The sequence below is a fragment of the Lontra canadensis genome, unplaced genomic scaffold (genome assembly GCF_010015895.1).
Source record: "Lontra canadensis isolate GAN:19392208 unplaced genomic scaffold, GSC_riverotter_1.0 scaffold1, whole genome shotgun sequence".
NCBI lineage: Eukaryota > Metazoa > Chordata > Mammalia > Carnivora > Mustelidae > Lontra > Lontra canadensis.
This window is the reverse complement of record NW_022630995.1, coordinates 92,966,692-92,992,383: the sequence shown is the minus strand read 5'-3', so window position 1 is coordinate 92,992,383 and position 25,692 is coordinate 92,966,692. Positions and strand designations below refer to the sequence as shown.

The following is a 25,692-nucleotide window of genomic DNA, read 5'->3' as shown; positions in this document are numbered from 1 at the left end:
TGATAGAATATTTATTGGGTTCCAAAAAACTGAAGAAGGACATATAATGAAAGGGTCCAAGGGAGACCCTTTTCTGAAAAAACTGAGGAAAAAGTAGGTAGGAGGAAAGGGATTTCAATAGGATGAACTGAGATGGAACTACCTTGCTCCAACTGTGATTACAACAATAGCAGGGAACCGCACAATTTCATTTTTGGACAGTGATGCAAAGACAGTTTCCCATTTTCACTAAATACAATTAATTTTATGTTTAAGACATACATGTTTTATTATTAAAGGAAATAGAAAACATATTCTTGTTTGATGAAAGAAGAGATAGTGATTTGATATTATACATTGTTTTTTGTAACAAATACATTCCGGCATAACTACATCAGGGCTTGTGCTAAGTTATTTAAATATATTCTCATGTAATGCTTACAATAACCAAGTGAATAAGTAACACTTTATTGTCTCTCTTTTATAGAAAAGGAAACTGTGGCTCAGAGAAATTCCACAACTTGTCTGAGGCCACGCAGCTAGCAAGAGGCAGGACTGGTATGAAAATCCAGATATCCAAAGTCTGCTTTCATAACTTCCTGGTTACACTAGTTATATGTTTGGGATTTAGGGAATGCATATATAGATAAAAGGTAGGAAGATTAAAACAAAAGATAGGAAGAAAAAGGAAGGGAAAAAGAACAATCTGTGGATTAAAACCTTAGACTTTAGAGTAGAAACAACATTACTCTAGTGGCCATACCAGTGGTAGTATTTATTCTGGAGAAGAACCAAAGATACGTTATGCATGTACTGTATCTGTTAACAATTTCAATAAACGCAGAGCTCTCTTTCTGCTTTTCCCATCCAGCTCACCGGCTCACACACACATACAAAATGTTCATTTGCATATATATACATATATTGGGCATATATATGTACCCATAGCTAAGCTGTGTTCCTGTGGTTGTGATAAAATTCTACATGTAAAACTACGGGATTTCTTTCTTTTCAAAATAGTTAGTCGGAGTTATTTTTGAGGTACTTCCATCAAGCAAATGGTTAATATATTATCTAGCCACCAAAACCAGGCTTTTAAGATATTTTTCCACTATAAATTGTCTGTGTAACTAAAAATAAATCAATTATTCATGGCAAATGGAACACTTTATATGACATATTAAAACAGTAAGATAGAAGAACAAAAACTACATGAGCTAAATATAAATTAATTTGTTGAAATTGAAGCAAATAAAATTTCTAAATGGACTAAGAGCATTTCTTAAGAAAAAAATACGGTAATAAAAGGACTATAAATTTTTCTCACTAACATTCTTCCGTGTTGCTTATACAACTCTTTGGGAAGCATTGTTAAATATGAGAAAAATTTGGTTTTGGATGAGATTTGTAATATAATTTTTAAAGATTAGTATTTGACAAGCATGTCATTATATCTTGATGTAGGCTTATAATCAAATATTGTTCCTACCTTTATTAATGTGAAGTAATCAGTGATTATATTTGTGAGTTAGACAATTGGAAGAAGAAAAGAGGGGAAGGTACTGTCTTGTTTAAAGATTTTAGGAAATTCTTTAAAATTTAAAAAAGTATGTACCTCAAGATCATGAAATAGAATTGACTTAAAATTTTAAAGAGTTACATATATTAAACTTGACTCAATAATTCTGAAGTAGCCAGTGGGTAAATCAAGATATTCTTAAAGCTGAAAATTTTCCCGATTTATTATAATAGTCCTAAAGCCCAGAGTCCTTCTAAATAGTTTACTATAAGATGAAGATGAATTATATAATTAAAATTTATTTTTTCTTCATTATAATCTTAGTAAGAAAAATGTGCACACTGATTGAAATGAATCAGAGAGAAAAGACCAGTTGAATTTGGGGGAAATTTGCTCTCTGATGTCTGTAGATAGGTGAATGAGACTGTATACATTACTTAGGAAAAAATGAGAAAATGTCAAAAATGAGTTACATTCTTACAAATCTGGTGATAACGGACTTGTGTGAATTTTACTTAATATGAAAAATATCTGCCCTTTTTTTCTAAGAACATTTCTGTTATTCCACGTGGGGAAAAAAAAGTTAATCTCTAGTTCAAAAAAGAAAGTATTAAAATATAAACTGGAGGAAGCTAGTGAACAAATAAATCAAATGTTAGAGGTCTAAATACCCAATTATTGTGATTATAATGTGCTTAAGAGCAATGCTTTCAAGCACATGATCAGGTAAGAAACAGTTAAGTTGAGAATTTTAGTCTCACACTTAATAAAGGAACAACCAAAGTAATAATCTGTGATTTCTATTAACTCAAGCCCAAGAAAAATTTTCACATTTTCTCAAAAAGTTCCAAAGTCTCTAGATATAGTGGGAAAACAACAGGAAAACAAAAATTTTAATGAACTACAAACACAAAGTTGAATTTTGAAATAAAATATGTGAAAATTCCTGATTCTCTTTCAGATTTGATTTCATCTGGTTGCTTTAAACAACAACAGCAACAACAAAAACCGAACAAAAAAACCAAGGATCTTCAGTTTCCTTTAAAGATATTGAATTATGTTAAGCATAATTTCTCAAATTATAGGAAAAATAATATTATTTATAGCCTATAGCCAAATTACTCTGGAGGAAGGATGGATTGACAGGTAATGTTACCCAAGCGTTTGATTTACTGTTCTCTTGAAATTTTACCCTCATGTATCACACTGAAAAGATTAACAAAGCCTTAATATATCTTCATTGAAAAATGGGATAAAAGTTCAACCAGCATGAAAATAACCTCCAAAAGGAGAGGAACCTAAAGCTCTAAGACATTTCTCCTCTAGAAAGTAATTGTTGGGAGCATGGCTGAGAACTAGGGTTTAGGTTAGAGAATTAGTAATGTTCAAAGAGGTAAGTTTTAGATTATATATATATATATATACACACATATATATATGTATATACATATATATTTAAATAGGCATTAAAAACAAAATCTTCTGCAATAGTATATATATTGGCATATATAAAAGTCCATGCTTTAAAATGATTGACATAATGCTACATAGAAGGCACAAGTGCCCCACTCTACCTGTAAGCCCATGTTGATGTTTTCATTCCATATCTTATCAATAAAAATGTTTTCTCCCATAGATAGTGAAAAAAACTTATAAATACTACATCACTGTAAAGGTGGAGATACCTAGATTACTAGTATGGTAGGATTATGGACCCATGGAAAGATGGCATTATACATAATAGTTAATATTATACAGAGTATGCATTCTCACTCTTTTTCCCCAAAATCTCTGATAGATAGATTTTTTTGGACCCATATTGCAGAATTCACTGAGAATGGATTGCCCTGCCATAGAAAATAGTATTATCAGTGAATGTGGAAACTTTCCTTCTATAAAAGGAAAACAGACGGCAAACACAGGAGGCCACAACTTTACAACTTCCCTAGCAAGTCAAGGAAATCCATAAAGAGGAGTAACAGAGGAAAATATGTGGGCTAAATATGATAAATAATAACTGCTCAAAATAAGAGTATGGGATCGTAGGATTGCTTTTCACAACAAAAGCAAATTGTTTTTAAATTAGCAAAGAGAAAATGTAAGCCCTTAAATTCAGATATTGGGTTCCTGCTACCTTCATTTTCAGATATCTCTGTCCTTATATTTTCCTCAAGATTCTCATTTGTCACTTGCATATAATTAGGATTCTCGGTTTTATGTAGAATTTCTGAAACCTTGTGGTTAACAGAGGAACTGGGCTGTGTTATGATCCCCACACTGGAAACTGGATAATGCCACAAAACCCCACATTACTTCCTAGAAGCTCACACAGGGATGGATGCTAGTAATTGCCAATGCGTGCATATATAACAGTTTTCATTTTATGAAAAAGATAGAAGGAAATTTATTCACACAGTCCTCTGTTGACAATCACAAGTGCAGTAGAAGAGCAAAAGATGTGGGGTTTGCTTTTCTATTTAACAGTAAAAGGAAGCATCCTTCGAGCCTTGTTCTTGTCTCCAGTGCTATCTCACTTTCTGCAGCTCCTGTCTCAGCCAGGATGGCAGAGGCTGCCCCAGTCTGTGTAGCAGTTTGGACAGTTCCACATTATGATCTCGGTAGTAATTAGAGAGGAAAGTTCTAGACTGGAAAGCAAAAAGAAAAAAAAAACAATAAACTTGAAGGAGGTTATTACTTCATTAAACATAATTATGCAATCTACATTTCTTAAGAAATTCTATTACAATATAGGTGTCTATAAAATATACATTTCTTTGTATATTTCCCTAGATATCACTCATAATTACCTTTTAAAAAGATTTGGCAGAACTGCAGCTATAAAATAAAAATATGTCCAGCTATATCTTTCCTGGCTTACATACCACAGAGGCACTTACTTGTTGCAGTATTGGTCAAGTCTACGCAGGGGAAGAAGTTAATGAGAGGTAATGGCACTAAAGAAGAATGAGGTAGGGACCTGAAGTGGTACCAAATCTACAAAAGTGAGCTAGAAAAAAAACAGACATTTCCTTCAAAATTGGTCACTTTCTGTGAAATTGGGCTATAGTATAAAAAGTGAACATAAATAACCATAAAAGCTGAAATTCATGATTAAAGAAATAACTTACAACTTTGAAAAATATTTTCTATGTTCAGGACAAAAATTGATGCATTTATTTATTTATTTAAAAGATTTTCATTATTTATTTGAGACAGAGAGAGTAAGAGAGAGCATGAGAAGGGAAAAGGTCAGAGGGGGAAGCGGACTCCTTATGGAGCTGGGACCCCAATGCAGGACTCAATCCCAGGACTCCAGGATCATAGCCTGAGCCAAAGGCAGTCGCTTAACCAACAGAGCCACCCAGGTGTCCTAAAAATTGATGCTTTTAAAGCAAGAGATTTTGCTTCCAAAATACTATAAGACCTCATTATAAAAATCATTATAATGAACTTCCTTGTGATTCTTAAATTCCTATCAAGCTGGAATGATTGGCCCTTATTAGATGAATAGGTTAAAAAATGCTCAAATATTTCAGTAGTCTTACTTTATGTAAACAGAAAATTTATAATTGGGTTTTCTCTCAGGATGTTACTTACCTCATATTATACCCCAATGAACGTTGTTTTGTGTCTCTGACTACTCGTTTATAATATAGTTGAGAAGACTTTTCCTTGTGGAATAGGAGCAGTGGCTCAAACACTGTTTTCAGTCCAGTCAAAGTTATAATATCACTTTAGTCCTTTCTAATATTTTAACATAAATGAGTCTCTTTCTTCGTAAAACTCCCTTGGCAACTTTTGTGCACACTGTGGAAATGGACTTAAGACAATTGCATTTCCTCTTGTACCATCCACCAGGTATTTCATTACATTTCTTCCTTTACACCAGACTGTAAACACTTCAAAGTCTGGATAAGATGTTTATAGAAGTAGTGAGAACATTACACTGATTTCCTGGCAGATTAAAGTGATTTCTGAAACTCTTTGGAAATTATTGAGTTCAAAGGTACAGTTTAAGGATTTTCTGGTACTTCTATTTCCATAGTAACACCTGAATCACTTCCATCCTCCCTTCGCCACCTTGCTTTGGGAGAGATACTCGTTATATCTGGCTACACTGATGGCTAACTGGTTTCCCAACCTTAGTCTACCTCTTCATACCATCACTTTTTTTTTTTTTAAAAGATCTTATCCATTTATCAGAGACAGAGCACAAGCAGAGGGAGCAGCAGGTAGAGGGAGAGGGAGAAGCAGACTCCCTGCTGAGAAGGGGCGTTCAATGTGGGACTCCATCCCAGGACCCTGGGATCATGATCTGAGCCAAGGAGAGATGCTTAACTGACTGAGACACCCAGGTGCTACGTACCATCACTTTTATTAAGAAATTTTTTTCCTGTTTTTGTAGTTTGTCATTGTTTTATCTTATTATCTTATTATAAATTGTCTCTTATTATAAATCAATGACAGTAACTAATTTAGTCTCCTATAATATATCCTAGTTCATGATTGTTTTATTCTGTATCCTCTCTGTGGTATTGTGGTTTATGATATAAAATATATCTGGTTTTTGCTCCCTTTTCTGGCACAGAGCTCCTAAAATCTTTGGAATTTGCTAAATGAAAGCATTAAAAAGTCATCTTTTGTTATGTTAATTAAGTGGTTCCTGGCCCCTACCTGAATGGGAGCTGGTTGCTAGGAGAAAATCCTGTGATTAGAAGGTTGGAACTTTGAGTCTACCCTGCTGACCTTGGAGGAAAGAGGGGTTGGGGATTGAATCAATTGCTATTTACCAATGATTTAATCAGTTATGTCTCTGTAATGAAACATCCAATAAAAACCCGAAAAGGATTGGGTGTAGAGAACTTCCCTGTCAGTGAACATGTGGAGACTGAGGGAGAGTGGCTCACTCAGGGAGGACTTTCTCCATAATTTGCCCTATGCATCCTTTCCATCTGGCCATTTCTGAGTTATATCCCTTTATGATTAACATGTGATCTAGTAAGTAATGTTTCTGTGAGTTCTGTGAGTCACTGTAGCAAATGAATTGAACCCAGGAAGAAGGTTGTTAGAACTTTCAATCTATAGCTGGTTGGTTGGTCAAAAGCACAGGTGACAACCTGGGCTTATGACTGGCATCTGAAGTTGGAGGTGGGGAGAGACAGTCTTATGGAACTGAACCCTCACCTGTGGGATCTAATACTATCTCAGGGTAGATATTGTCAGAACTGAATTGTTGGATACCCAGCTGATATCTGAGCACTGACTGGTGGTGTGGAGAAACTTCCCCACCCACATGTTGGCTCTCCATTGCTTACCTCAGTACCCATGCATGGTACAGACATTATACATATTTAATATATAATAATAATGTATATATATTTTATCCAAAGTTACTTACTTAGTAAACAATTCATTTAAGTACTTTACACATTTGGAAAATAGTTACTATTCAGTAAGTATTTATGTTTAAACTGCATCCTAAGGGCAAACAATTCCTATGGATATTTATCAACTATTGATCTCTGTCAGCCTATCTACATCCTAAATATATAACACATTGATAACAAAGAAAGAGAAGAAAAAGGAAGCAAACATATTGTCCCTTATTTTGAAACAACTGTATGCACAAAGTTTTACCAGAGTATTTCATATTAGGAAAATATTACCTCTGGATCCATGGGTGGATATTTTCGGCCTTTGCTCTTTCCAAGACATTTGGTCTTTCCTCCTTCCAGTAGTTGACACCAAAAGCCCTTTTGGGGATCAAACCTACAAAAGATCAAACATATACATGATCATAAAAATGTAATGATTATAAATTGTATACAGAATTTTTAAAAAAAGATTTTATTTATTTATTTGACAGAGACACAAAGAGAGAGGAAACACGAAGGGGGGAGTGGGAGAGGGAGAAGCAGGCTTCTTGCCCAGCAGGGAGCCAGATGCAGCTGGATCCCAGGACCCTGGGATCATGACCCGAGTCATGGGAGATGCTTAATGACTGAGCCACCCAGGTGCCCCGTATACAGAATTTTGAATGAGAGAGCCTCACCAATTGGATAAAGAAAATGGGCTTTGGTATGCCCATTGTTACAATTTAATTCAGTTCTACAAATATTCATTGAATTTATTTAAAAGTCTAGTGAGACTAAACAAACTATATGTTATTACATATTTTCGACTATTTCTACTGAATGAAAAAAAAACCTGTAAATCCTCGATCTTAGATTAAAATTATTAACTTAAGCTTCATACTTAACCTATTCATCCATAAAAGATCAAGGACCTATAATGAAAACTGCAAACCATATACACAGGAATTTTAAAATATTTATTTAGTTATTAATATGATCTCCCTGTCAAAATATGTTAACAGATTTCTTTGAAATCATTCAATGGTATATATTAAAGTGACTGAATTTAATGTAAATATAGTTTTGTGAGTGTAAACATGAGTTAGAGCTTCTAATTTGGAAGAATGCTATGGTTTTTCAAGTTCAAAATGTTTATACTTTTTAAAGAGGAAATTAAAATTGTAAAATTGAATTTATTATATTTTTTTCAGACAATATGAGGCACAGGCCATGGAAAAGGTGAGTGGAAGATTAGACAACTCTTCATTTATTTTGCTGAAGGCAAACGATCCTATGGGATAATTCAGGTCCCTATACTTTTAAGGAAAATTCTAATGCTTTGCTCCTATGGCTGCACAAAGTTACAAAAGAAAGGATGTGTGTCCTAATTATTTAAACTCAGATATATAAGCACTTTTGTTTAGGACTAACAAGATAGGAAAAATGGAAGAATAAACCAAATAAGAAGAGAAATTTTAAATTTATTGCTATGGGACTTGCTGCATACATAAAACATCGAAAAGGTTTGCATTTTTGTTGCTCAGCAGATGTTTTAGGAGGATAAAGCATAATTGACTGGGATGTAAAGTTAATTAGCTGCAGAATATTTTGTTGCCCTGGGCCCATTCCTGTAATACCAGTGCACCTGCAATTTGCCTCTGCACATATGTGAACTCATTTAGGGGGAGAGGGAAGTTTTCTTCACAGTTCCCTGCCCAACCTATTATTAGAGACCTGATCCTTGCAGTCCAGGTTGTCCTAGTACATGTTATCAATTAAAATTAAATACATCACTGGTTAAATGGTTAAAAGGAAGACAGAGTCATTTTCAACCTGGACTTTTCAATCTGCTCCTTGCCTATCACAGTCCTTTCTCTAGTTTTCATTAATTTCCCAAGAGGAAAAACAATTCAGCATGCTTTGCAAAATGAGATGGGGAAGTCGACATAACTGTGCCCCTGAACAGTATTTTCTGCCTCAGGATGAGAATATTTAACTGCATTAAGGTAAAATACAATTCTGGCAACAAAGCCAAGATATTTATACCCCCGCTGAGAGCATCTCCTTTGCTCTTAGGTGTGTAGAGATCCCAGGATGGGCTGCCATCTCTCCCTGTCTCCACAGCAGCTGTTGTGAGGCAGAATGTAATACAACTTGAGGAAGAAGAGCCATATTGAAAATCATGCTTTTAGACAGTGTTATAACCTTGACTCCACATTATTTTGCAGCCTGGTTTCATCAATTGCATTGATGTTATATACTCTAACAGAGGGCATTTGCTTTTTCTAAGTTACATGAATTCATTGTTTTATGGCTTTATTTTAGTAGATGTGAAATTGCAAAATGAGGATGCAAAGCCTTTCTCAAATAACTGTTGGACAACTTTGAGACAACGAATTGGTTGCCACATGCCTTCTTTTATTACACTGAGCATCACCAAAGTTATTAATTTTTGTGATGTGAGACATATTAAAAACCATATATTCTGTACTTGTTTGTAATCTCTTCTTGAAAAGTATGATTTTGCAGGTTTATTGAACCATAAGTAACTATTTGTAGTAAACAAGATAGAACCATTCCCTAAACTACTGCAGGGAGACAGGGGAAGACATGGTAACATCAATAATATTAATGTAAAATGTATTCTAGGAAGCTTTGTCTACTTAATCAACAGGGGCCTGCCTTGTATTGTTGTTATTTCCATGTGTGGGTAAAAACTTCATTAGGGTTGTTTGAGTGGATAAGGAACAACCCAATCTTATTACTGCTTTTCCTGTCCTTCCATTACCCTCTCTAATTGTCTAATTGCTGATTCTAATCTGCTGTGAACTGGGAAATTATATAATCAGGTTTGTTAGAATTTTGTCTAAAATTTAATAGGCTTTGTATCAGACCTTGTGAGGGAGTCAAGTATATACCTTTTTAAAATATGTTTTGGCTCCTTGGAGGTTTTGTTTATTTTGCTTCTTTACCTTTTCCCCATCTTTAGTTATCCAAATATATAGTTTTATTTTTCTAAGATGATTGCTACAACATCTCCCCTTCCAAATTCTTTTCTGCAGCATGATTTTGCCCCTCCCTATCGAGAGGGGGAGGCCCATTGCTGTCTCTGTGGATTTGTACTGGCTTTAGCGACTTGGTTGTAATCAATAAAATGAGATGAAAATGATGCTGTGGGACTTGCAAGACTAGGTCAGAGAAAGCTATGGCTGTGCTGGATCACACTTCCTCCACATACCACTCCCTCTCAGAACATGGCCAGACACTCAAAAAGCCACTTGAAGAGGTCTCATCCCATTGAGCTTAGCCTTTGAGCCCTCCCAGTCCAAGAGCCAGAGATGTGAGAGAAGCGAAGATGCCTCCCAAAGATTGCAGTCCCCAGACATTTGATTCATACCCAGATAGTCATATTTTCCCCAATGTGTCCCCAGGTTTTATGAGCAGAAGTAAGCAGTTCTGGGTGTGCCTTGTCTGGATTCCCAGCCCCTAAAATCTATGAGCGTAATAAAATGGCTGTGGTAATTAATGCTGGTGGGCTTGGGGATGGTCTGTCATGCAACAATAGATAACTGGAACGTTATATGTGATTACCTGTTGGTTATCCATAATTTAATAAGTGCAAAGTAAAATATGAATTTATCCTTTTCCCAATTTTGTCCCCAATACTGGTCACTTTCACAGAGTTAAGGATGGCAGTCAGCATTTCCAGCCTGTGAATTACTTGGGGTGAGAGACTGTATTTTTTTTTTTTTCACCTTTGTAACTTCAATTTCTAGGACAATTTTGCAGAGTAGGTCTAAAAAATTTACTTAACCAAACTTATATTGATGAAAAAGCCCACCAAGAAGGGAGTTTGTGATATAAAAAGTGCCTGTAGGATAGCACTTTGTAAAATAAAGTGTTTGTGGTATTCAAAAGGAAGACACTACATGAATAATGAGGATACTCCTTTGACTGCTTTTGAGTAGCATAATGATGTATAAATTCATAGCTAGCATTAATGATGCTATACACACACCTACCAGTGATAATTTATGATGGCAAATAATGGAAATGAAATCAAGCATGAGAATAGACTCACGTTAGTGCTTCAGAATAATTATAATGAGGTGTAACTCCCAGAAACTTCTGGACTTCATCCATCACAGTAGCTGGGTCAGATCTCAGCTGTTGTCCATCAATAATTAGCAACTATAAAGTCAAAAATAGTCACTTTGTGAAGAACAAAACTAAATTAAGTAGTCTGAACTGCCTCACTTGACCTGGTATAACATTAATCAATTAGATCAGTGTGATTAGGAAGAAAATATGCATTACTTAAGATACATTTTAATGTTTACTATTCTTGTGTCCTTCCAAATAAATAACAATCGAAGTTTTCCATTGGCATTGCTTATAACCCTTAAATAACCTGATTGTAAATCAGAAATAAACACAGATACTCTCTTGATTTAGTAGTTCAGTAGAAACTCAATTTCCCATCTGTCATGTAGTCAGATAATTATCCAGTCTATGGAATCCCATGAGTTAACCTTGGAGTCAAAGATTTAGGAATGGCATACAGATAAAAATTACTCATCTACTCTCCTTATTAGCCATAACAAAGAACTCAGCTTTTAGTCATGACCTGATCTGGAGTAAGAATATAAACAATATGGACGTTTCCTCAAATCCTTACCTCTTGTTTGATCCTGCATTCCTGGAGCTGTTACAGCATTCTCCATTTTGACAGTCTAATGCATGACCTCCTTTTTCCTTTCTAAGAGCCCTAGAGGACAGATGTCAGACTATCTGCATGTGGTGTTCCATAAAGGTATTGTCTAAATGACTATTCTATGGGGAGTTGAGTTACTGTTTATGAATCACGTGATGTCTCCTGTGTGAGGACTCAACACTTTGAGACCAGCTACTACCCAAAAGAAGATCCCAAGAAATATGTTTCACAACCACCTAACATTTTAATACTATTATTGACATTAAAAATGTAAAAATCCACATGTCTTCTTTAGGTATGATTGTCTCATTATAAACTGTTATCTGTGGCAATGTTATTTTTTATTTTATGTTCATCAAGTGCAATAAAGCCAAGGTATGTTAAACAGAAGAAATTAATTTTAAGACCTTACCTGAGAAGTAGCAAAGTAAGTTAGCCATCTTTCTATGTGGATCGCGTACCATCCAGGTACTAAGCATCTCCTTTGTAAAGCTTTTAGGTCAGATGGGGCCCAATGTCCAGTTGTGATAACTTCGTAGAAATTAAACCTCAGGGCAGCTGGATCTTCATGTGATCGTTGGTGCTTTAACAAGAAAGTCAATTTTACAGTTGGTGTTCTTTATGCATGCAGGGGAATGTGTGCGTGTTTGTGTTTGATGTATGTATGTGTGTGTGTCTTTTAGTTCCAAAAAGTAATGAAAATGATAAATTAATTTTAGAATGAAAAAATAAAGTGAAAAGTGCATATTTTAAACCCAGGCAATGACATCTTGCTTATTTAAAGTATAAGCCTTCTGTGTATATCGAGTAGTAGGCACGTAAGCCTGTGGTTGTCTTCACATCTAAAATGTTTACATACAAAGAAAGAGACAGAATATAGGATTTTCTTCATGGGTTTAACTAAAAGTGAATAGAAGAAATTTAGATTGGCAAGGGCAGGTTTATATATTATTCTGCTCGTTGTCTCACCACAGCTGTTCCTACAGGTCCTGACACTTCTCCAGTACCTCTGTGTGGCAGATGTTATGAGCACAGGGAAAGTGGATGCATATTCTCAATACTTGTTTAGGTGTCACAAAGATGTTGATGTTGCCCAAAGTCCTTTCCTTTTGCTTTCCCAGGAATTTTCATCTATCCTTGCTAATTTTCAAGTACTGAGCCATTACTACTTTTCAGTACCAAATCCTCTGAATCTTTCATATCAAACCATCATTAGTCAAGCTCAAGAGCCCCATACAATAAGAGGTGAATTTAGCAGTCAATACAATTTCATAAGCACTCAGTAAACTCCTTACCAGAACAAAAAAACGGTTATAGATTCTGGAGATAAAAAGATATAAGCAAAATGTAATCTCTATCTTCAAAGAAATAAAAATTTTCTATGGGAGGCAATAGATTAACAGACTATAATCTAGTCAGATATTTGACTAGAGTCATATATATTGCTGTGGTAGCCAGACGAATAAGTGATCAATTCTGAATGAAAGATGAAGGGATTTTTTAAGTGGTTGAAAATTTTGAGCTAAAATGTAATAACACATTTTTATAAGTTGAAAAAAAATAAATATAGAAACTAAGAGAGAACTTGATCCCTTAAGTTTGAGTGAAAGTGTTGAGTTGTGGAATGGATGAATTGATTTTGCAAGATATCTGAAGTTTAACATAAAGAAAATTAACTACAGAATGAGGACAGGAGTGTATTAGGACCTGATACAATTGTGTAATAGCAGGTCATCTATGTTAGTTAGAAATAAAATTAAAAAAAGTAAAGATGAGCAAGAAGCGGTTAAACAGTAACCAGTGAGTGGTAGTTTGATGGAATAAAACTTTTGAAGGTCTCTCATTATTGTATATTTATTGACATTCTTATATGTATATGCATTATGCTGAGTACGCAGAGACTACCTAATACATTGAATTAATACAATGTGTAGAAACTACATAACTTGAATAAAGGAATATAAAATTACTATGTGCATATTAATATGTTAATGCTAAAATTTCTATGTTAAGCAGTGATAATATGGAACTACACTCAATCTACCCAACATTGATTTATAAAAGTTTAACACCAACTTTTCTTTATATTCCTGCAACTAAGAAGATTAGCGTAAAAATATGACCAGAAGTCACAAAGGGACATATTTTATGGAAAAAATAGCACTCTAGCTTCTCTGTGAGGCCCATTATAAAAATGTGAGGTAGAAATTACAGTGGCAGGTGACATTTGTAGAGGTTTCTGAATTACACCTGCTGCGCTTTGGATTTATGATATTTACTGAATAGACAGGACTAGCTAAGTAATAGGCTGCATTATTTTGAAATGTGGAGCAGTTTGGGGACCCTACTCTTAGCAATATAGCAATAAAAATATCAGGAAAAATAATTCTTTTCAAGCATGTATGTTCAAAGAATTTACTTGGAGAAGCAGGCACAGATTCTCTTTTATTTAAATAGTTTAATCTAGGCGAAAAAGATTCATATAAATTTGTTCTATGTTTTCTGCTAGGAGAATGTGCAACATATGACCTTAAGTAATTATATTCAACATTTTTTTCTTTTAAAGATTTTTATTTATTTGACAGATCACAAATAGGCAGAGAGGCAGGCAAAGAGAGAGAGGAGGAGGAAGAGGCAGGCTCCCTGCTGAGCAGAGATCCCGATGTGAGACTCGATCCCAGGACCCTGAGATCGTGACCTGAGCCGAAGGCAGAGGCTTTAACCACTGAGCCACCCAGGCGCCCCGATATATTCAACATTTTTAATGAAGATTTACTATTTGAATGCTTTTGTCACTTTTTTTTTTTTAAAAAGTAAGCTTAACTTGCTTTCAATATGAATTTTCACAAAGTGAGAAAGGTACATTTTTCTATCTTGAGGGAGACAATGACACATGGATTCTAATAATGGTATTTGGATCTTGTTCCCAATCCAGGTGTTCTCCTAGGATCCCTGACCTCTTGCAATCCCAATGTACAGGGTCATATTTTTCTGTCCATTATTATTTGTTCTTGGCCATACATGTTTATTGAAGAAAGTCAAGAAAAAGAACGAATTAAAAAAATAAAGAATGGGTAAAAAATAAATGAATAAAAAGTAAAAAAATAAAAATTACTCTTATGTTCTTTAAAAATTCCCTTTTAGTCTTGTTTTTTTGGGGGACATTAATTTATATATGCGTTAAGCATACACATACACAAATACACTCATATCATGGGATTTTAGTACATTTACATTATTACCACCACAAATTTAAGATCACCTTCAATTAAGCCTTCACTACTATAGGTAATTTTACATTTCTGTGGTCAACTTTATCTCACCCCTGTGCAAAGATTTCACACTGCCTTTTTTCCTCTCCTCAAACTGCTGTCCCCCAAATTATCCCCCTTTTTTCCATCAGATTAACTCATTCTCAACTTTCCAAAAGAAGGAGAGACCATCAGAATCACTTTAATTTCTCTATCTCAGACCTTCAAATTTGCCAGCATGTACATTTATCCCCTCTTCTAACTCCGAAGTTTCAGTGGGAAGATTCTTAACCAGAGTCCTACTTAAATAATTCAGAGGGTCTATGAACTTCGATCTGAAAAAAAAAAAAAAGTTTTTTTATTTTCTGTAACTTTTAAATGAAATTTTGACCACCTGTGATTTTGACCACCAATAAAAACAGGTATTTTTGTATCACATTATAGGAGTTTCAGATATATCAAAATGTTATTCATGCTCATCCCTACTTCAACATTACAGCAGTATTAGTCCTGCCATTAGATCTGGCCATTTAATTGTTAAAATAAATAAAAATTTGTTACTGATTTAAAAATTACTTTGATACTTATATTTCAAGAAAGCTATTACTTTGTATTTCTACGTATTTTTATGTTTTTAATGTGCTTCTGAAATGGGACCCATTGACTCCTACAGCTTGCCAGGAGTATCCCCACACAAGAAAGGTGAAGCCTGGATGCTTCCCTCCCGTCAAAGCTGTTTCCTGTGGTCATCTCTTCCTGGCCCCTCCGGATCCTCACAGGACTGATCCCCAGTTTCTCTCCTGGGTCTTAAACATCTCTCCTTTTTCTTTCCTTCTTTCTTTTTTTTTTTTTTTTTGCCTTAAACATCTCTCCTTTTTTTGGACGCTCCTGCCCATCTCATGATTCAAATCACTACCACCATAGAGCATAGTTTCCTTGAACCCACTTTAACCTCTCTATAATAAGTGTGTGTCTTGTTTTTTCCCCTTTCTATTTCTGTTTTATTTTCTGTTTTCTATTTCTTCTTCCCACTTAGTTTTTCCTCCACTAAATCCATCTGGTTTTGCTTTATCATTTGTCGCTAAAGGCTCTGCTTCCCTCCATTTCTTTCAACTCAGTGGAAATAATTCAGGCTTTGTTCTGTCCAACTGTCTAATTTCTTAGCAGCCCTTTGACAGTGTTATCACCTCCGCTGTTTGGTAATACTCTGTTCCTCTGTATTCAGTGTCATCACACTCCTGGATTTTTTCTTCTACTCCTCTGGCTGTTTGCTCTTATCTCCTGGGCTGCCTTATCGTTCTCTGTACTTTGCTTCTCTAAACTCTCTCCTTAGGCAGTTTCACCATGTTTGTGGCTTTTTGCCTCTGATTCACAAATTTCTGTCTGCAGCTCTGACCTCTCCCCAGAGGTCCTGCTGACTCTACTGTTCTCCACACGACAGTGTTTCCTTACCTCAAGATCACCATTGGTGCCACATCTTTAGCACCCCTCCCTCCAACCGGTCCTGTTGCCTTCTTCAGTGTTTCTATTTTCATGGGCATATATACTTATCATCCAGTTCTTCTCATCGGAAATTTGATTTATCCTTGATTTAACCTGTTTCCTCACCAGGTTCTGTTGGTTTTAATCCCTACATGTCTTCTGATGCTTTATACTTCACTCAGTCTGTACTTACTCTTGCCGTCAAAGCTGCCTCTATTTCTCAGCACCTCTGAAAGGAAATCTGGTAGTTATACCCTGGCTTAACTCTTCAAAGGCTTTCAGTTGCTTGAAGAATGGTGGCCACACAGTTCCCCCACCTGAGTTCTGGGCCCTGCGTACGACTCAGACCCATCTCCCACAGGTCTCCACGTCGGGTTTTGCTCTCTAGCCACATGGAAGTTTTCTTAGTTCTTTCCATGTGCTGGGGGTTCCTTGTACCAGTGGACCTCATATATTTCTCCCTCTGCCCAACTCTCCTTCTACCCCACTCAGTTTATACTGACTCATTCTTCAGTTTTAAGTCTAAAGTTTATTTCTCTAGACAATGCTTTCTTCATACCTAACAGATTTCCTTACGGAGCATTCAAAATTTTTAGCTATATATCTATGTGATTTTTCGATTAATACCTATCCACACATTAAAATGGACACAATGTTTTAATTAATATTCTATTGATTAAAACCACCATTAAATGTTGTTGCAGAATATTGCACATCAGTGTGATACAAATTTATATTGTTGGGTATTTATTCCTTTTACTATTATTATCATTTGACAAGTATTGCGGTATAGAAAGGAATAAATATTTGTCCATCCCTTTGAAGTTTCCATAACACAACAGGACCTTCACAAAACTATTTTGATAATTATTGCCAAATTAGTGTTCAGAAAAAATCTCCATCTATACCTTTCTATTGGAATGTTTGAATATCTTTATCATCACACCCTTGCCAGCAGGGAGAATAAACATGACAATTTTTATCGAGATGATATTCAGAAAGAGTATCCTTTTGATCTGTATTTTGTTGCTCCCTAATTGGGTTGATCATTTTTCATATAAATCATTGAGCAGTTATATTTGTGGGTGTCTTTGTGTGTGTGAAATGTTTATCTATGCGTTCTGTTTATTTGCTCATTTTTCTACTGAGCTATTATATCCTTTCTTTTATCAGTTTCCAGAAGCTTTTTTTTAAAAAAACAAATTAAGGATACTAAACCATTTGCCATGTATTATTAAAGATGCCCTACTTCGATATGTACTCTTTTTGTTGATTCTGATAGACTAATATTTTACATGTTTATACTGTCTAGTCAGTCTATTAATCCTTTATGTATGATGTTTTCTACTAGTTTATGCTTGAAATTCCTTGTCCAACTTCATATGACTCAAATATTCAGCTTTTATTACTTATAATTTCTTTTCTTTTTTGGGGGGTTAGCTATGCAACATTTGACTGTTGAATACATCTGGACATCTAAACTTTATTTTGGTATTCACTATTGCTTACATTTAGCTATGGCCAAATGTTTTTAAAAGTATTTTTTTCCTGCTTCATACCTGGTACCAAGAGTATGCCCTGTCTGAGGGGTCGATGAGGATGGTGATGATCTTGGCCTTGGGGACCAGAGATGCTGCTCGCTTGGGAGCTTCTTCTGAATGGAAGTAATTAGCACTCTTTTCAAACAGAAAGTCACTTGTAATGTTGGATGGAGTAGGAAAAAAGTCCATATACCTGAAGGCAGAGAAAAATAATCTGAGATACAAGTTTTTCTCTAATATGCCATGGATATGAAATAACAGAACATTTTTACATTCACTTATACTGATTTCTAATTATTAGTGTTATAATTCTACATTATTATATTATTCTCTATATGTCTATAATATATATTCTATTATAATTATGTTATAATTCTATATACCTATAATTCTAATGCAAGTGCTATTCTATCCACTATGACTGTAAAAACAACCCAAAGCATTACTGTTTTAATGAACTATATAGGGCAGGGGAAAGAGGGAGATGAAATAAGTAGACTGTTAAGAACAGGGGAAAATCTTTTCAATTTGGGTTGATATTCTCTGCTATCAAAAGCCAAATCCAGAAAAATTTAAGTTTACCCTTGGCAAAAAGCAAATTACACAGTATTGCCTAGTAAATATTTTAAAATAGTAAATTCTTATTTGCTAACTTGAATACAAAATTTTTAATTTGAGATGAAAGTGCACAAGAGAGGAGGATGTGTAAGTCAGAAGAGCTATAACATCCTAAACAGAGTAGGGCATAGCTGCTCTCCTCCTTTTTAACTTCTGCATAATTTGTAGTATGTGTAGCAATGTGAACGCATTATGGTCTATCTAGAGTCATTAAGAGGATATTTCCTGCTAGTTGATCCTGTGGTACTTCGGTAGGTTTGCTCCTCCATATGCTGTCGGAACATTCCTCTGTGTGTAGATTATGGAATCAATATGTTCAGAGGTTAACTCAGTGCAAGGCTTTAATTATGTGTGTAATCCTCCTTACAGCTCATCACTTCTCTAACCCTCAAATGTTCTAGAAATAAATAATGAGAGCAATTAAGAATTCATATAAGACACTTATTTTCCTCTTTGACATTTGTTATTATGTTTCCCAAATGTGAAGTGGTGAAAAGTCTCATCTATATTCCTGCTTAACAATTTGTGTTCCATTTGAGCTCACAGATAAAATTGCTGTTCTGCTTTTAGTAACTTGCATGCACTTCCAAAATTCATTTAGTCTTTTAAAAGTAAGGTAGAATAAGAATATCTTAGGTGCAGAGCGGGCACTTCTCTACATGTGATAGGAAGCCAGATCTGCCCACTGGCATTGCCTCTCCCCTACGCTAACTCTAATCTAACAGAACAGGTCTCTTGTATAAGGACAGGTTCATACGTGGTGTTGACATGAAGTTACAGACTACAGACATATGCATTTAGGGAAATTTTCCTTGGAGGAGATTTGCCTTATATAACTGGAAGCTGGAATCAGAGCAATATTTTCTTAGAAAATTGGAATAAAGCTAAAAAAATCTCCAAAGTAAAGGCCAGTTTTAATATCAAGTTTATTCTATTTCAGTTTAGGGAAAATGTTGTGACTTTTAAATTTTTCATAATTTATTAAATACAAAGTAATATTCCTTTTATGCATGTGCATGGCTGACATTAATATGGTTTTGGAAATGCTATGTAATTATTTGAATGACAAATATCAGCTTATATTATAACATTTTATAGTCTATGTAGTTAATGAAGATACATGTCACAGAGTATAAAATAACTTATTTATTTGTTTCCTCAAGCATCATTTGTGAAGACAAATTATGCAGTTAAAACAAATCTAGGTACAGTAAAATAATAATATGCTTAAGAAGAATTTTAAATATCCTTATGAATAATTCTGACAAAAATATTCCATAATCTTCTTTATTCAATCATATTAATTTACCAGAAAAATATTATCATTATTGCACTTTCCAAATCAAATTATAGGCAACACTGATTAAACATATCATTGTTGTAAATTAATTTCTAATTCACTATGGTAGAGTTGAGCATAACAAATTTATGCTGTAATTATGTAGATACCACACATACATTTATAATTGCTTTGCTGTGATTGAGCATGTGTTAATAGTGATCTTTATTTTTTGCTATTTTCCTTACCAATCAATGCCCTTGTGGTAGTTGTTGCCATTAAAGAACTGAACTTCTTCAAATGTTTTGGGACTGGGAAGATTGCTGATGATGGAAGGGTGCATAAGAAGGAATAAATAAAGTGCAGTTGTTCCTATAGCAAAAAAGGAGGCAGAGGGTTATATATGACAACAAAAGAAGAGACAAATGCTACTTTAGGAAAAATTTGCTTAAAAAGAAATATCCAGAAGACCAATTTTTTTCTGGTGTTAAAATGATTTCCTGAAGGGGCACCTGGGTGGCTCAGTCGATTAAGCATCTGCCTTCAGCTCAGGTCATGATTCCAGAAGTCCTGTGATCCAGTCCCATGTAGGGCTTCCTGCTCAGCAGGGAGTCTGCTTCTATCTCTCTCTCTGTACTTCCCCTCATGCTAATTCTCTCTCTCTATGTCTCAAATAAATAAAACCTTTATGAAAATGATTTCCTTAAAATCAATTAGGTGCATTTTCATGTGACAACAATCTAAGTATTCTTTTATTGGTCTTCATGGTTCTATTTACCTGAACATCTGATTTAATATTAGTACATAGGCAAAGTGAGGCAGACTGATGCTACAGCTATTTTTGTCTTCAATGGATTTTTTTTTCATTTTTTTTTGTTTGATATGCAGTAACTGTTCTATTTATAGAATGATGCAGTGTTTCTGCTTTAAATTGTTTTGAGGTAAAAAGTCAGTTTGTTTGAAGAAAAAGTATGAACTAAGATACCACAGGAAATGTATAACATACAAAAAATGCAAAAAACACATAGGTGGTTGTACATTGATATGCAAAAACTGGGCATCTGAAAACTGGGTTACTGTGCTTTAAGCTGGGAGAGGACTTCAGAAACTGTGGTTCAGTTTCCCTCCTGGAGTCAGGTGAGTGGCTGAAACATCAAGGGCATCTAGCACAATCCTTGAACCTCATGGATCTCCATTAATAGTCTATTCAAATCCATTAAATTAAATCAAACTATTTAACACATGCTGACTGGTGCTACTCTGTGTAAGTCCCTGGGGATAACTTTTCTTTGTTTCCCCCTGGTGAGAACTCTTGAGAAGAAAAACTCACTTGGTGGCCTTGATCAACTTAAAGTGTATGTATGGACTTGGGTCAAGTAAACAGGTAATTGCAACCTAGTGAGACAGTTTCCATAGTGAGAGAAGGCCAGAGTGTTTTTCTAATAAATGAGAGAATAGGTGACTTAGACTTGAGGAGTCAGTGAAAGCTTCCAAGAGGAAGTGTTTTCTCGGCTTGCACCTTAAAAACGTGAGTGTTCCCTGTAAGGTTTTATGAAGAGGGGAGGAATCTGGAAAGACAGACACTTGAATGTCTTAACCTGGCAAAATGGGGCAGTCTGATCTGATAATGGAGGCACTGGGCTGGACAGACAGACTGGCTGATAGAACCCACGGAGCGTCCACATCACAGAAGGCTCAGATGCAATCTCTGACCCTTGTCTCCATTTGAGTTGGGCCATAGACTGTGTGCCATGGCACCAAGAATAGTGAAGTGACTGCATTTTCATAGTTCTCATAAACCAACATTTCTCTTCTGGAAAAGATGATCCCTTTTGGAACACGTTGGGCCCGGGAGTGTCAATTGGATTTCCCAGCGCTAGTATAGCTGGAGGTGAGCCACACAGGTGGGTTGGCAGGACAGTTACGATTGCAGCCAGGGATCTGGAAGCTCAGCAGATCAGAGAATTGGCATTTTATCCCAACATATCTTAAGCTTATAGGAGCAAAGGCTACTGTGCTGTAAGTATAAATGAGATGTCCACCTGATAAGACCCTCACAGCTTTACATGACCACCTGCTTGAATGGGGGCATGAGTAGCTAAAGGAAGTGATAACAGATCTAAGGAGACCACCACCTTGGGGGGAAGAAAGGTGAAGGATTCCAGGATAAGTGGCTTCTGGTGAAATGGGAGAGTAAAAATTGATAAATGCCCTTAAATATTTAATTATTAATTAAAACAACTTTTTTTTTCTTTTTTTATAATTTTATTTTTTATAAACATATATATATATATATATTTTTCCCCCAGGGGTACAGGTCTGTGAATCTCCATGTTTACAAACTTCACAGCACTCACCATAGCACATACCCTACCCAATGTCCATAACCCCCCCCCAGCCCCCCTCTGCCCAGCAACCCTCAGTTTGTTTTGTGAGATTAAGAGTCACTTATGGTTTGTCTCCCTCCCAATCCCAACTTGTTTCATTTATTCTTCTCCTACCCCATTAACCCCCCATGTTGCATCTCCTCTCCCTCATATCAGGGAGATCATATGATAGTTGTCTTTCTCTGATTGACTTATTTCGCTAAGCATGATACCCTCTAGTTCCATCCACGTCGTCGCAAATGGCAAGATTTCATTTCTTTTGATGGCTGCATAGTATTCCATTGTATATATATACCACATCTTCTTTATCCATTCGTCTGTTGATGGACATCTAGGTTCTTTCCATAGTTTGGCTAGTGTAGACATTGCTGCTATAAACATTCGGGTGCACGTGCCCCTTCGGATCACTACGTTTGTATCTTTAGGGTAAATACCCAGCAGTGCAATTGCTGGGTCATAGGGTAGTTCTATTTTCAACATTTTGAGGAACCTCCATGCTGTTTTCCAGAGTGGTTGCACCAGCTTGCATTCCCACCAACAGTGTAGGAGGGTTCCCCTTTCTCCGCATCCTCGCCAGCATCTGTCATTTCTGGACTTGTTCATTTTAGCCATTCTGACTGGTGTGAGGTGGTATCTCATTGTGGTTTTGATTTGTATTTCCCTGATGCCGAGTGATATGGAGCACTTTTTCATGTGTCTGTTGGCCATCTGGATGTCTTCTTTGCAGAAATGTCTGTTCATGTCTTCTGCCCATTTCTTGATGGGATTATTTGTTCTTTGGGTGTTGAGTTTGCTAAGTTCTTTATAGATTTTGGACACTAGCCCTTTATCTGATATGTCGTTTGCAAATATCTTCTCCCATTCTGTCAGTTGTCTTTTGGTTTTGTGAATTGTTTCCTTTGCTGTGCAAAAGCTTTTGATCTTGATAAAATCCCAATAGTTCATTTTTGCCCTTGCTTCCCTTGCCTTTGGCGATGTTCCTAGGAAGATGTTGCTGCGGCTGAGGTCGAAGAGGTTGCTGCCTGTGTTCTCCTCAAGGATGTTGATGGATTCCTTTCTCACATTGAGGTCCTTCATCCATTTTGAGTCTATTTTCGTGTGTGGTGTAAGGAAATGATCCAATTTCATTTTTCTGCATGTGGCTGTCCAATTTTCCCAACACCATTTATTGAAGAGGCTGTCTTTTTTCCATTGGACATTCTTTCCTGCTTTGTCAAAGATTAGTTGACCATAGAGTTGAGGGTCTATTTCTGGGCTCTCTATTCTGTTCCATTGATCTATGTGTCTGTTTTTGTGCCAGTACCATGCTGTCTTGATGATGACAGCTTTGTAATAGAGTTTGAAGTCCGGAATTGTGATGCCACCAACTCTGGCTTTCTTTTTCAATATTCCTTTGGCTATTCGCGGTCTTTTCTGGTTCCATATAAATTTTAGGATTATTTGTTCCATTTCTTTGAAAAAAATGGATGGTACTTTGATAGGAATTGCATTAAATGTGTAGATTGCTTTAGGTAGCATAGACATTTTCACAATATTTATTCTTCCAATCCAGGAGCATGGAACATTTTTCCATTTCTTTGTGTCTTCCTCAATTTCTTTCATGAGTACTTTATAGTTTTCTGTGTATAGATTCTTAGTCTCTTTGGTTAGGTTTATTCCTAGGTATCTTATAGTTTTGGGTGCAATTGTAAATGGGATGGACTCCTTAATTTCTCTTTCTTCTGTCTTGTTGGTGTAGAGAAATGCGACTGATTTCTGTGCATTGATTTTATATCCTGACACATTACTGAATTCCTGTACAAGTTCTAGCAGTTTTGGAGTGGAGTCTTTTGGGTTTTCCACATATAGTATCATATCATCTGCGAAGAGTGATAGTTTGACTTCTTCTTTGCCAATTTGGATGCCTTTAATTTCTTTTTGTTGTCTGATTGCTGAGGCTAGGACTTCTAGTACTATGTTGAATAGCAGTGGTGATAACGGACATCCCTGCCGTGTTCCTGACCTTAGCGGAAAAGCTTTCAGTTTTTCTCCATTGAGAATGATATTTGCGATGGGTTTTTCATAGATGGCTTTGATACTATTGAGGTATGTGCCCTCTATCCCTACACTTTGAAGAGTTTTGATCAGGAAGGGATGCTGTACTTTGTCAAATGCTTTTTCAGCATCTATGGAGAGTATCATATGGTTCCTGTTTTTTCTTTTATTAATGTGTTGTATCACATTGATTGATTTGCGGATGTTGAACCAACCTTGCAGCCCTGGAATAAATCCCACTTGGTCGTGGTGAATAATCCTTTTAATGTACTGTTGAATCCTATTGGCTAGTATTTTGGTGAGAATTTTTGCATCTGTGTTCATCAAGGATATTGGTCTGTAGTTCTCTTTTTTGATGGGATCCTTGTCTGGTTTGGGGATCAAGGTGATGCTGGCCTCATAAAATGAGTTTGGAAGTTTTCCTTCCATTTCTATTTTTTGGAACAGTCTCAGGAGAATAGGAATTAGTTCTTCTTTAAATGTTTGGTAGAATTCCCCCGGGAAGCCATCTGGCCCTGGGCTTTTGTTTGTTTGGAGATTTTTGATGACTGTTTCAATCTCCTTACTGGTTATGGGTCTGTTCAGGCTTTCTATTTCTTCCTAGTTCAGTTGTGGTAGTTTATATGTCTCTAGGAATGCATCCATTTCTTCCAGATTGTCAAATATGTTGGCATAGAGTTGCTCATAATATGTTCTTATAATTGTCTGTATTTCTTTGGTGTTAGTTGTGATCTCTCCTCTTTCATTCATGATTTTATTTATTTGGGTCCTTTCTCTTTTCTTTTTGATAAGTCTGGCCAGGGGCTTATCAATCTTATTAATTCTTTCAAAGAACCAGCTCCTAGTTTCGTTGATTTGTTCTATTGTTTTTTTGGTTTCTATTTCATTGATTTCTGCTCTGATCTTTATGATTTCTCTTCTCCTGCTGGGTTTAGGGTTTCTTTCTTGTTCTTTCTCCAGCTCCTTTAGGTGTAGGGTTAGGTTGTGTACCTGAGACCTTTCTTGTTTCTTGAGAAAGGCTTGTACCGCTATATATTTTCCTCTAAGGACTGCCTTTGTTGTGTCCCACAGATTTTGAACTGTTGTATTTTCATTATCATTTGTTTCCATGAATTTTTTCAATTCTTCTTTAATTTCCTGGTTGACCCATTCATTCTTTAGAAGGATGCTGTTTAGTCGCCATATATTTGGGTTCTTTCCAAATTTCCTCTTGCGATTGAGTTCTAGCTTCAGAGCATTGTGGTCTGAAAATATGCAGGGAATGATCCCAATTTTTTGATAACAGTTAAGACCTGATTTAGAACCAAGGATGTGATCTATTCTGGAGAATGTTCCATGTGCACTAGAGAAGAATGTGTATTCTATTGCTTTGGGATGAAATGTTCTGAATATATCTGTGATGTCCATCTGGTCCAGTGTGTCATTTAAGGCCTTTATTTCCTTGTTGATCTTTTGCTTGGATGATCTGTCCATTTCAGTGAGGGGAGTGTTAAAGTCCCCTACTATTATTGTATGATTGTCGATGTGTTTCTTT

The 25,692-nt window shown here is 35.7% G+C and overlaps 1 protein-coding gene across 1 annotated transcript in view; it reads right to left on the bottom strand.

The window, feature by feature from the left end:
• Positions 1–3,316: 3,316 nt before the first annotated feature.
• The window catches only part of LOC116868517 (bifunctional heparan sulfate N-deacetylase/N-sulfotransferase 4), a 237,430-nt gene continuing 215,054 nt past the window's right edge, over positions 3,317–25,692 (bottom strand). Inside the window, exons 8-13 of the mRNA XM_032858895.1 lie at positions 19,986–20,109; positions 17,859–18,033; positions 11,979–12,149; positions 10,934–11,043; positions 7,165–7,267; positions 3,317–4,143 (exon numbers count right to left, since the gene is read on the bottom strand). Of these exons, the coding sequence (XP_032714786.1) occupies positions 4,024–4,143; positions 7,165–7,267; positions 10,934–11,043; positions 11,979–12,149; positions 17,859–18,033; positions 19,986–20,109 (803 nt within the window). The 3' untranslated portion in view covers positions 3,317–4,023. The remainder of the gene's footprint in view (positions 4,144–7,164; positions 7,268–10,933; positions 11,044–11,978; positions 12,150–17,858; positions 18,034–19,985; positions 20,110–25,692) is intronic.